The following is a 12,456-nucleotide window of genomic DNA, read 5'->3' as shown; positions in this document are numbered from 1 at the left end:
TGCTAACCTTTATCTGCCCTGCTCATTCTCTAACACCTTTAACTCAACCTGTAGGAAGTTGCACTGCTTCCAAGTCCTCTTCCACTTTGCTGCACCCCTCAGCTTGGGTGGTACTCTTCCACAGGCTGTGGAGCTCCTCCTCAGTCAGGGTTGTGCTCCTCTATGGGTTGTCCCCCAATAGATGTTGCTCATTGTTCCTCCCCCAACTGCTTTACAGTTGCTCTAGAATCTGCTTACCAGCAGGAGCTGACCTTGGCTCAAATAAACAAGGGCAACACTCCACTCAGAAAGGGTGGAAAGACTAGTTGGCCCTGTGATCATTGCTCAGAACTCGAGCTCGAAGAATAAAGCACAGGGACCGACAGAGACCTGGAGCACAGCTGTGGGGCATCATACAGCCAGCAGCCTGGTGCTCATCTTATCCAGGGTGCCTCAGACTGGTCTCCCTGTTGTTGCATTTGGCGTTAGTCACATCGAACTAGGGAAAATATATTTTCTTCATTTGAATTATCTATAGCCTCATCTTACAATACAATCCTCAATCTCAAAGGTTTGCCCAATGAGTTCCCAGCCCCTAAGGTCACCACCCACCCCGTTGCTGTAAATTATTGCACAGAATACTTTCCTGGGGGCAGCAAGCATTGCAAGCCCAGTCTTGAAGTGAAACTATTCTCTATCTCACCGGGCTTTGAAGTGCTTTCAGGGACAGTGTTGACAGTGAACGTTCCAGAATCCTGACAGCTGCCTGAAGTCTACAGTCAAACCTTTGGATGAAGGAGAGGATTCAAAATAAAAGTGGTTCCTCCAGTTAATGGGAAATATTTAGTTTAGCTGTCAAAGAGAAGGGCACAAGGCTTGTAGCTCAGAATAGGACTCAATTTCTTGTAATCTTTTTGAAGGGTGGTAAAACAGTGAGGTGGAATGGCATTTATTTAGTGACACAGAAATCAGTTGTTAGGTGCTTTTTGTGTGTGCCTCAGGAATTATCATGTTTACATTATGTTTTTCAGAGAGTAGGGTATGGCCAGCTGACCTTCCTGCACAGTGGAGCAGGATCTAACTTCCTCCCTTAAAAGTTCAGAAAACAAACAAACAAACAAACAAAAACAAATACAGAAACAAGAACTGTTCTTAGAAGGACACTTATTTTGTCCATTTTTGGCTTTGTACCTTTTTCTGTGCCTCGGGTGTGTGTAGTGCAGTGTGTTGTGCATGTACTAGTATGGGTGCATGCACCTGTGCATGTTAAGTACGTGTATGTGCATGTGGCACCTTCCTCAGTCACTCTGTCTTAGCTAGGATTTTATTGCTGTGAAGAGACTTTATCACTTTGACAATTCTTATAAAGAAAAACATTCAATTGGGGCTGGTTTACAATTCAGAGGTTTAATCCATTATTGTCATGGTGCAACATTGTGACACTCAGGCAGACAGGGAGCAGGAGAAGGAGCTGAGAGTTCTAATATCTGGATCCCCAGGCAGCAGAAAGAGACTGTGAACCATTAGGCCTGGCTTGAGCTTCTGAGACCTCAAAGCCCAGCCCCCAATGACTCACTTCCTCCAACAAAGCTATAACTTCTCCATTAATGTCATTCCTCCTAACAGTGTCACTCCCTATTGATCTACAGGGGCCATTTTTATTCAAACCACCACATTCTCCAACTTATTTTGTGAGACAGAGTTACTGAATCTAAAACTCATTGAGCCAGTAAATTCTAGGAATCTTTCTGTTTCTTGTCTCTCCACTTCTTGGCCTTATAGGCACTTTGGGGCTTTTTATGTATGAGATTCCAGGGATCTAAATTCAAGTCCTCATGCTTATGCAGTGGGACTTAAAAGGTAAATATATTAAATTACAAACTTCCAAGAATTAATATATAATATCCCTTTGTGCTACAAGATGCATTTTTGTGGTGGTGGTGGTGGTGGTGGAAGTGTGGGGGACGTGGAATCACTGACCTTTGCATAGGTCTTTCCTTCCCCTATCTTTCTCGTCTAGCTATTCCTTATGGTGTTTGTTTTAGATAAAATATACTATGACCAAAAAGTTGGGGAAGAAAAGTTTGTTTGGCTTATACTTTCACATCACAGTTCACCATCAAAAGACGTGAGGACAGGAACTCAAGCAGGCAGGATCCTGGAGGCAGCGGTTGATGCAGAGGCCACAGAGGAACATTGCTTATTGACTTGCTTTCATGGCTTGCTCAGCCTGCTTTTTTTATACACCCCGAAGTGGCCCCAAAGACAATGGGCTGCACTCCAACATCAATCACTAATTAAGAAAATGATCTATAGGCCTGCCTACAGTCCAATCTTATTGCGGTATTTTCTTAATTGAGGCTCCCTCCTCTCCAGTGAGTCTATCTTGTATCAAACTGACATAAAACTAGCCAGCACAGTGTCAAACCAATTGTATAACACATCCTTAAACTGGCTATTAAAACCACAAACTAGCACTAATTATGTGCAAACCTTTTGTTCAATATCTAGGAATCTGACATTTTCTTGAGATCATGAGCATAGCTCAAAATATCACACACATATATACACACTAAAGATATGTGGTCACTTGTTTCTATTTTTTTCTTCATGTGTATTAGCATGCATGCGTGTGTTCATGAGCACATGTGCACACATCTTTGTGTATGTGTATGTATATGCACACACATACCTTTGAGGTCTGAGGCTGATATTGGGAATCTTTTTCAAAAAATGTATTTATTTTTATTCTGTATTTTGTCTGAATATACGTCTGTATGACAAGAGTATGTAGTGTTCTTGGAGGCCGAATGAAGGTGGATCCTCTGGAATTTCATCTGGATTTACAGATGGTTGTGAGCTGAGCCACCACATGGATACCAAAAACTGAACTCTAGGTTCTATGAAAGAGTAACAAGTGCTCTTAACCAGCTATCCAGCCCCAGGAATCTTGTTCAGTTGCTCTCCCATGTTATCTTCTGAGGCAAGGTCTCTCAATGAAATTCAGAGCTCATTGTTACAGAGAGTTTAGATAGTTTTCTCAGGGCATGATATTTCTCAGCCTTCTGAGACTGGGAACCTGAATGCTAGCCCTCTTGCTTGTGTATAAGGGCTTTAACTGTTAAGCTCTCTTCTTAGCCAGGGTCATTTATTTTAAAAGTGTGAACATATAATTATTACCTAGGTAAGTTCTTAAAATAACATATAACTTATAAATATCTAATAGGTACCATTGACGTTTATAAAACATACAATCCATACTCATTGTATACTTGTGATGGTTAAAGAAACTCCATTCTATACCAGGCGCCCTTCTAGTACCTGTTGGCCTCTGCCCTAAATTCCTGAAAGATGAACTCCTAGCATTCTGCACCCTCTCCAGAGTGGTGTAACTGCTGTGAGATCATTAACTGCTTGCTCTGGCTTCTGTGACTGCACTGATTGCTGTGTACAGGGAATGAGACAGCTCCTTTATTGCTATGTGCCTGGGGGAAGAACAGATCCTCATGTAGCTGAGGAGACTGAAACAGCCTCATAAAGCTACAAATTCCACAAGAACAAGATAATGTGGTCTCCACCTTTAAAAACCCTTTCCTTAGCCCCTTCTGGACAGCACATATTCAGTTTAGCTTTAAGGAGGCTGACCTGCAAGCAGCTTCAATAAAAATTGTAATTATAATCTGGATTGAGTCGTTAGTTCTCAACTCTGTACCATAATATTCAAATAAGTTTAAACATATCTGTCTCAATTATTTATAATTTCTTTACAGGAAAAGTTTGTAAATCAATTCTTCTAGCTTTTGTTTTTACAGTGTCGGCATAGGTCTCCCATAGCGGCCCTGCTTTGCAGTCCACCTCAGCAGGCTCCAACCTAGCAAGTGCCGGCTGATGCTTCTTAAGAGCTGCATTTTTTTAGTTAATGTATTCTGAACTTATTTAGAGGTAAGTTCTTTTATTTGCATGGTACGAAGAACTTTTAAAGTAGAAGAAGCCCAGTGTTTAGTCTTTTCTAAACAGTCCTCGAGTCATCTTGAGCACTTTCCATCACCGTCTAAAATATTTCTAAATAAGCAAAAGTTTCTCCTATTGCACAGAGAAGGTGATAACTGATATTACATATGATTTTCTCCAATCTGTTCAGAGTGTGTTCTGTTTTAAAAATGTATTTTTAATGGCCATTGTTGCACAAAAGTAATTACTATATTCATATATGTTTGTATTTTTCCTAATGTTCTTTAATGAGCCCATTTCATATTATGAACATTTTAAAATAAGAAAACTATGGACTGAAAAAGCAGAACTCCTAGACTACATCTTCAGTTTTCTGCCCACTCCGTCTTGTTCTCTTACTGTATGGTATGTGATTTAACATAAGGTAAGGGAGTGGCCACCAAACAGGCAGGCTAAATGCAGAACTTTGCCTGATGCTGTTGAAGCTTCATTATCCCTAAATAAAATTTCCTGCATTTCTATGAAGTAATGTCAAAAGCTTGAATCTTAGATCTTACTTCGTTGAAATGAACTGGCTTCTTAACATGGAATCCTGGATATCCTTTAACTTTGCAGGGTTTTTTTTTTTTTTTGCTGATTTTTTTGTTGTTTTGTTCATTTTGTCAACAAGGAACATTAAAAATTACAGGATATTTTCATTTAGATGACATCAGGATGGATAACTGAACTATCAAGAATTCATATGCTAATAGTCAGGATGCTGTTTTGACATATAAATGCAGATTCATCAAAAGTGTTTATTACCCACTTTTGTGTTTTTTATGCAGGGCACAGGAAAGTGTTATGTAAAGGAGGAAGTGGAGTGGAAAGAAGAAATTAATGAATACATTTCACACTTCTCCTTTTGCCAGTTAATAAACAGAGACTTGTTTTGGAAAACACACAGGTTACCCTCAGTGCACAAAGCATTTTCTTGAGTCTCTTTAGAAGTATGCTTGTAGCAGAGGTGTAAATGGTGGATAGTCCTCTGTGAAAAATCTTGTTACTACCATGAAGAATAAGCCAGGGTGGCATATTCAGTACAGGGCACCCGAGTTTTCGCCTGACAAGGCTGTTCTTTCTGTCCTGAATGTTGTCCTTTAACCAGTGAACAAACCCGAGGGATCCACACGTCCTCCATCTGACTGCTCCTCGTGATTCCCTTTGTCTGTCAAGACTGGTCAGCACCACCCACTACCTACACTCCCTCACCACACAGCTGCATCTTTGACATATATGCCTCCACCTTTTCACTCCCTCACTTTGATATTTGGCCCCGGGCACACAGGTCTTGTCTTTAGTATAGATTCTCACTCCTTGTCTACAAAGTGTTGCAAAAAGTAATTTACCTTGATGCTTTGGAAGACTGCAGTCAAGACTGACCTTGATCTGTTTATGATATAATTTTTGGTTTTTCTTTTCAGACTCAAAAGTGATCCTCTTGCCTCAGGGTTATCCAGAGTGATTACAGGAGTCAGGTATCACACCTGGCTCAATATATAAAAAATATTCTGTGTATTTATCATTTTAAAAAATGAGTTCATACCACTTTTTTATTTTTATTTATTTTTATTTTTGAGATAGGTAAAATGTCCTGAGTGTCCTTGAACTTGTGGCAATTCTTCTTTATCAGTCTCTCAAGTGCTGGAATTACATGTATGAACCACACATCTGGCTCTTAAAACAAAATAGTTTATTTTAAAAGTGATATAAGTAGGATATACTTTTTCAGAAAGTGACATCATTTTGCAATGTGACTATTTAGGAGGCTTCTTGGGCGAGTCAAATCCGAGCTGGGCTAGTGGAACTTGGGCAAAAAGAAAAACGGGAAAGAGTTTCAGATGGGTAATCTTGAATATACAAATCTAAATAAATGATATTTTGAGCATTTTATGGAATGTTTTAAAAACAATTTCCTATAAAAACAACCCCAGCTTCCAGTCTGTTATTTCCTTCTTCAGTGTGATTACATGTTTAGCCTGGAATTGACGCTGTACAACTTCCCCATCATAGATTCCAACAGTAAAGGAAAACTACGCCTAAGAATCTTGGATGCATACTGCTGTCACCTCACTTTCCAATTCCCTGGTGGATTAGCCATGATAATAATAGTCATTTGAGGCGGATTGGACTGGATGATCATTAAACTTAGGGGGTAACATAAATTCTGAGTTTTTTTTTTAAAAAATGAGTATTTCATTTTCTTTTATACATAATATGGAAATACAATCTTCAAGACAAAAGGAAAGAAGTTACTAGGAAACCAGATAATAAACAGAGGGCTTTGTAAATTCACTTCTATTACAGAAGAAAATATGAACTGTAGGTTTTTTGTTTAAAAAAATTGAGTTGCCTGTATTTACAATTCTATTGACTATAAAATGCTTTTCCTCTGTCTTTTTTCTCCCTGAGGTCCTCTTCTACTGTCCATTATTGAATTAAGGATTTTAGACACATGCATTGGAGAAAATGCCAAATTTCAATTAATACACATTACTGTCAGAAGAAGGACAAATAAGAATTTTATTTAAAAATGTGATGTTTTTGCTTGTTTATTAGGAGAGCAGCCCAATTCATTTCCAGAGCATAAGCTGATATTATTTTTGGTGTGTGTGTATTAGTGGTGTGTTTGTTGAGATAGCATGTCAGGTAGCCCAAACATCAATCAAACTCCTTATATAACTGAAAATGACTTTGAACTCTTGATCCTTTTGCCTTCACCTTTCAGGTATAAGGACAGGAGACCTGCACAGATTGTGCTGTTATATCTGAGAATGTCCTAAGGACCTATGGACAGGATGTGTTAGGTTCCTGGGAAGTCAGTGAGCAAATGAATAGCTCTGTGTGATACAGAAATATGGAGTGGTGAATTTGTGAGAGGCCCAAGGGCTGAAATGAGGTATCTGAGCAAGCACTATAGATCTGAGCAATCCGTAGGACATCTGAATAAGGCAAGGACTTAAGGGGCCTCATCAGTAAAAGATTTGTTGTCACTGTTAGATCTTTGATATACAGTAGAACTTCCCAATATCACTTGTGACCACAGGGCACAAAAATGCTATGTCAGGCTATAGTACAAAGTTTTGGTATGTGAAATTACTAATCAAAATTGCTTTTTAAAATGGTGCAAATTTAGAATTATCTGGGGCTTCGTGGGCCAAGTGGCTTCTGGGCCTGATTCATGCTCACCTGCTATAGGGCTGGGAAGCAGCCATTGAAAACACGACTGGGTAAAGATATGCAATGAGAATGGCTTAAGCAACACATGTGGCCAGCTGCATTTGGCCCAGATTGTGATTGTATCCTTGAAATTGTTATTTGATTTTTAGTTCAGTGATTCACAATATTCAGTTACGTCATCATGTTGCATTAAGCTGTGGTATCAGCTCCCGTTTAACCCCAAACCTTTGGCCAATATTTTCCCTGTCAGGGTTTGTGGTGAGGATGCACGGAACAGGTGACTGGTGAGTTAGGGATGGAAACAGCTGCAGTAGAGGACAGAAAGAAGAGAGAGTGGAGCTAGGTAGGGGTGGAGCAAGCCTTTAAGTCCATTACTTGAGAGGCAGAGGTGGGCAGATCTCTGAATCTGAGGCCAGCCTGGTCTACAGAGTGAGTTCCAGAATAGCCAGGGCTAGCTACACAGAGAATCCCTGCCTCAAAACAAACAAACAAAACAAAATGAGAGGGGGGAATGGTGTGGGGCAATTCTGTATTCTGTCAATTATGTTTTAAATAAATCCTGATTGGCCAGTAGTCAGGCAGGAAGTATAGGCAGGACAATCAGACAGGAAGTAGAGGTGGGGAAATGAGAACAGGAGAATTCTGGGAAGGAGGAAGCCCATTCATCTGCAGTCCTGTCCAGACACTGAAGAAGCAAGATGTGACCTGCCCTGCTAAAAAAGGTACTGAGCCATGTGGCTAACATAGATAAGAATAATGGGCTATATAAGTTATAAGAGTTGATAAGAAGCCTTATGGAGACCTCTATGTGATTTTCTTTGGGACATATGGACTGCGGGAACCGGGTAGGACAGGAACCCCAACAAGCAGGCCCTCATGTTACCGAGGAGGAGTTACAGGAAGCAAAGTGAGGTACAGGAATCAGTGAAAATCAGAAATCAGGAGAGGTAAAGAGAACCACCAAGGACCCTTAAGAGATCCACATTAATATGTGTACTCCTAGAGATCAAGCACTTGACTTCCACAGGAAAAAGCAAAGTCCACTATTCTATACACCTTGACAGTTACCGAACAAAATCATAAAAATGGCAATAATCCAGCTCAAGCAGTAGTTTCTAACTTCTGTGTGTAATATCCTGTTTGAAATGATTCTATTTTTGAATCTTAGTTGCTGCAAACATTTCGAACTTAGGATGTGCACAGGTACCTGTTGTTCTCTTGATTTTCGAGCAGAGCTTGAGGGTGAACACAGCTGTCTTCTTCAGAATTTAAATGTATACTCACTCCTTTACACTTTCCATCTGTAGTTTTGCTAATTGGTAGGAATAAAAAGAAAACTATATGAACCATGTTACAGTTTTGAAAGTAATTAATAACTTTCATTTTGAGATTTAATTTACTTGGATTAGGAAATACTAAACCCATTATGTCAGAAGACTTTAGCTTGTCTATATATGTGTATCCACACCTTAAACAACACATCTTAATATTTCTGGAATAATTTTGGTTAGTAAATAGTTTTACCACAAATTTTGACAACTTCACATACTAATAGCTTTTCAGCAACCTGATATAGCATCCTTGTGCTCTGTGATCATTAGTGATGTTGGGAAGTTCATTATATTATATTATCACAAGTAATCTAGAGACAAGACATAATAGGAGGTTATAGGAAAGTATCATCCTCTTTTTTTTTTTTTTTTTTTTTTTTTGAGACAGGGTTTCCCTGTAGTTTCTAGAGCCTGTCCTGGATCTAGCTCTTGTAGACCAGGCTGGCCTCGAACTCAGAGATCCGCCTGCCTCTGCCTCCCGAGTGCTGGGATTAAAGGCGTGCGCCACCACCGCCCGGCAGTACCATCCTCTTTTTATGTAAGGCATATTTACAAAATATTTGAACATCCAAATATTTTGGTATCTATGAGAATTCTACACCCAAGGGTCTTCAGATTGTGAGGAAGGACTAGATGTAGTAATGTACAGAAAAAGAAACTATTTATTACTTTTAAGATTAGTAACTATATAAATAATAGCTAACATTTTCTGGCAATCATTATAAGCATAGTACTGTGTTCAGTAAGATAGGGGCTATTATCTCACAGGCAAGGAAGATGAAGTTTGATGGTCAGCGTTTTGCTCAGGGATGCATAGTCACTGACAATGCACTAAGGTCTGACTATAAGCCACATGCTTTCACCAGAAATTCTACATCATGTCTTCTGAAGTTACTTAGCAAGTACTTTATATAACATAAATAACAAATTATTTGTGAATTAAGAACGAAAAACGCAGTTAGCTCACTTACCACTACTCCTCACCACTCAACTCCTCTTTACCCTCTTAGACTGAGAGGCACGTAAGACACAGAGGGGCCATGGCCACAGGCCAGTTTCTCTAGCACAGGGAAGGCCAGTGAGACTGAAGATAAAGAAGAGTGGAGAGGGGTGATGTGGCAGTGAGACAAGCATGTTGGAAAGTATGCAGAGGTGGAGAGTGGGCATGTGGGGGAGCTAGACCTGCGGAAAACCTTCTGGGTGGCTATGAGCAGTAACACAAACACAGGAAAGTGCTTCTTCAGATAACGGCTCTAAGAGTTTTGTTACTTCAAATATTATACCAAGGAAGGTGTCAGCATTTTCTCTGATTAGACAGGAAGGCTGCTTTGTATAGACGGCATGGTTAGAAACAACAAGAGAACAAGGCCAACAGCTCTGAATGGAGAAGTCTAAACAGTACTAAAGAAGAAATGAAAATATCCCTTAAAGAAATCTAGGAAAGCACAAACAAAAAATTGGAAATGAATAAATCCATTAAAGAAAGCCAAGAAAAATCGGCTAAAAGAAATGAATAAAACTGTTCAAGACCTGAAAATGGAAACAGAAACAATTAAGAAGACACAAACTGGAGGAATTCTGGAAATGAAAAATATGGATAAGTGAACAGGATCTAAAGACACAAGCATCACCAACAAAACACAAGAGAAGGAAGAGAGAATACTATGCTGGAGATTGGTGCCTTTGTAAGTGCCCACAGTTTTCCTACATTTTTCCTACTATGAGGAGACAGATAAGAGGACTGACTGAAATTTATTAATTGGAAAGTTGGCTCTCACTAGGTAGCAAGTAGGCTCTCCAGCCCCCAGAACTGTGAAAAATCAATGCTTATTGTCTAAGCTTCCCGATTTTGTATTTTGCTATAGTTACCCACATAGACTAAGATGGTTCATTCATTAGAACAATAAACATGAACTGTGAACTTGATTTAGGACTACTTAAAAATGTATTATGATTTGGGAAGGAGTTATAGCCAACATGCTTTCTTTTGTAACACTCTTTGTAATGGCTGACATGTTTATTCATTTGGTAAATACTTCAAGCACACCTGTGTGTCAGGAGCAGCTTTCAATGCTTTTACATTGGTAAAATTGGTGTGTGCCATAGAACACCCTATTCAGCTTCTGGTGCTGTGGTTACTCTATGCTTACAGGTCAGCATGTGCTGCTCCTCAGCCACAGTAAGATGCCAACAGCTTCATACCTTTAAGAAACACATTCTGGCTGTTTTCTTTCTTCAGTTTCTTCTTAAAAGGTTGTTTCTTTTTACCTTTTTTTTTTTTTTAAAGTACTGGTGGGCTGGCATTATGGCTCAGTGAGTAAAGGTGCTTGTTGCCAAGCATGATGATCTGAGTTTGATCTTGGGTCTTGACTTCCACAAATTATCCTCTGACTACCATGTTGCTGTTGTGGTGAGTAGACGTATGCACGCACGCACGCACGCACGCGCACACACACACAAATATACAGTGACAACATATATATTTCTTTTGGTATAAATATAGTATTTTGAGTAACCAAGGCCACCTTCCTGATAATTACCACATCTGTCTTTATGAAGGTATATTCTATTGCGTTTTTTTAATTTGCTTTGTTTTCTAAGACAAGGAACATAGAATTTACAGATTCAGATTTTTTTCCTTCATATTCTTTCTCTCTGCATATACATATTTGCATGTGTGAGGATATATGTATATAATGTGTCAGGAGTCTTCCTCTATTGCTTTCTGCATTATTCCTCCAACACAAGGCCAGTAAAACCCAGAGAAAACTTACATGGCAAGTCTGTCTAGTCAACTTGTCCTAGAAGATTCATTGTCTCTACCTTCTGAGCACTGGAATTATGGGAGGGCTACCATGTCCAGCTGGCATTTACATGGGTGTTGGGGATCCTAACTTAAGTTGTCACACTTGACATGCAAGTGCTTTTATGGCTAAGCCACCTTCCCACGCTATTTTTGTTTTGCTTTGAGTCAAGGATTTATTCTGTGACTCAGGCCTCAAACTCGTGGCTATTCTATCTAAGTCACCAGAATGTTAGGGCACAGGTGCAGACCACAGCATCCTCTGAAAGTTTTTTGGAGAATGTGACTATACTCACCCATTTTTATATTTTCGAATCAGGTAACAACAGGGAACAAGCATGAGTAAAATAAAAATGGATATCCCAATGCAAATGCCTGAACAAGGAAACAAAATAATTAAATGAAAAACACAATACAGAAATTCTAAACGGTCTTAACAGCTAATCCCACTGTTGGTTACTAATGACTTTTTACATGTGCCTTTACTCCAGGTTCTACTCTACCCTGGTTTTAATCTAGAACATCAGACCTATAACCACATTACTATAGTTATGGGTGACCAGAGCATCCTATAAACTTCTTCCCAGTTGTGCTACTTGGCTCAGCATATACAGCTTACTCAGGTCTTTAATGGAAGGCATGAGACAGGCCAGTCTATGAGATAGAAATCTCCTTGGTATCAAACTTTGTATGAATCCATTTGTGCTGGGTAAATGGTCAACTTGATACAGTTTAGATTCACTTGAGAAGATTGTTTCAGTGAGGAATTATCCAGCTCGGGTTGGCCTATGGGCAGGCCGAAAGTTACATGTATTAAGGCAGCATTCTCAGGCAAGGGAACATGAGCTCTACAGGGATGGAGGAAAGTTCTTGACTGTGGATGTGAGCAGCTGCTTCAAGTTCCTAACACCTGGACTTCCCTGTAATAATGGATGATATCCTGGAATTATTAGCTAAAAATTAAAGCTCCTTTCTCCTCTAAGTTGTTTTTGTCATAGTATCTTATCATAGCAACAGAAATAAAGGTGACGACAATATCCTTCTATCTCCAGACACAAGATTCACTCAGATAATGGTTTCATGACTTTAACAATACAAATTATCAGGATGACTACCCAGAAACATATTTCTGGTACAGAGCAAAGAGGGAGTTGGCTCTGCTGCAATGTTAAA

At 39.4% G+C, this 12,456-nt stretch overlaps 1 protein-coding gene across 3 annotated transcripts in view; it reads right to left on the bottom strand.

The window, feature by feature from the left end:
• Cr1l (complement C3b/C4b receptor 1 like) overlaps window positions 1–12,456 on the bottom strand; it is a 49,312-nt gene that overhangs the window by 6,671 nt on the left and 30,185 nt on the right. Inside the window, exons 10-12 of one of the 3 annotated variants that reach the window (XM_038348625.1) lie at window positions 11,580–11,658; window positions 8,357–8,461; window positions 5,519–5,776 (exon numbers count right to left, since the gene is read on the bottom strand). In XM_038348625.1, the coding sequence (XP_038204553.1) occupies window positions 5,752–5,776; window positions 8,357–8,461; window positions 11,580–11,658 (209 nt within the window). In that variant the 3' untranslated portion in view covers window positions 5,519–5,751. Of the gene's footprint in view, window positions 1–5,518; window positions 5,777–8,356; window positions 8,462–9,451; window positions 9,565–11,579; window positions 11,659–12,456 lie in introns of those variants that run through there. The other 2 variants (XM_038348627.1, XM_038348626.1) reach the window with 2 other exon arrangements.

The sequence above is a fragment of the Arvicola amphibius genome, chromosome 12 (assembly GCF_903992535.2).
Source record: "Arvicola amphibius chromosome 12, mArvAmp1.2, whole genome shotgun sequence".
Lineage (NCBI taxonomy): Eukaryota > Metazoa > Chordata > Mammalia > Rodentia > Cricetidae > Arvicola > Arvicola amphibius.
This window is presented reverse-complemented; position numbering and strand designations above follow the sequence as displayed.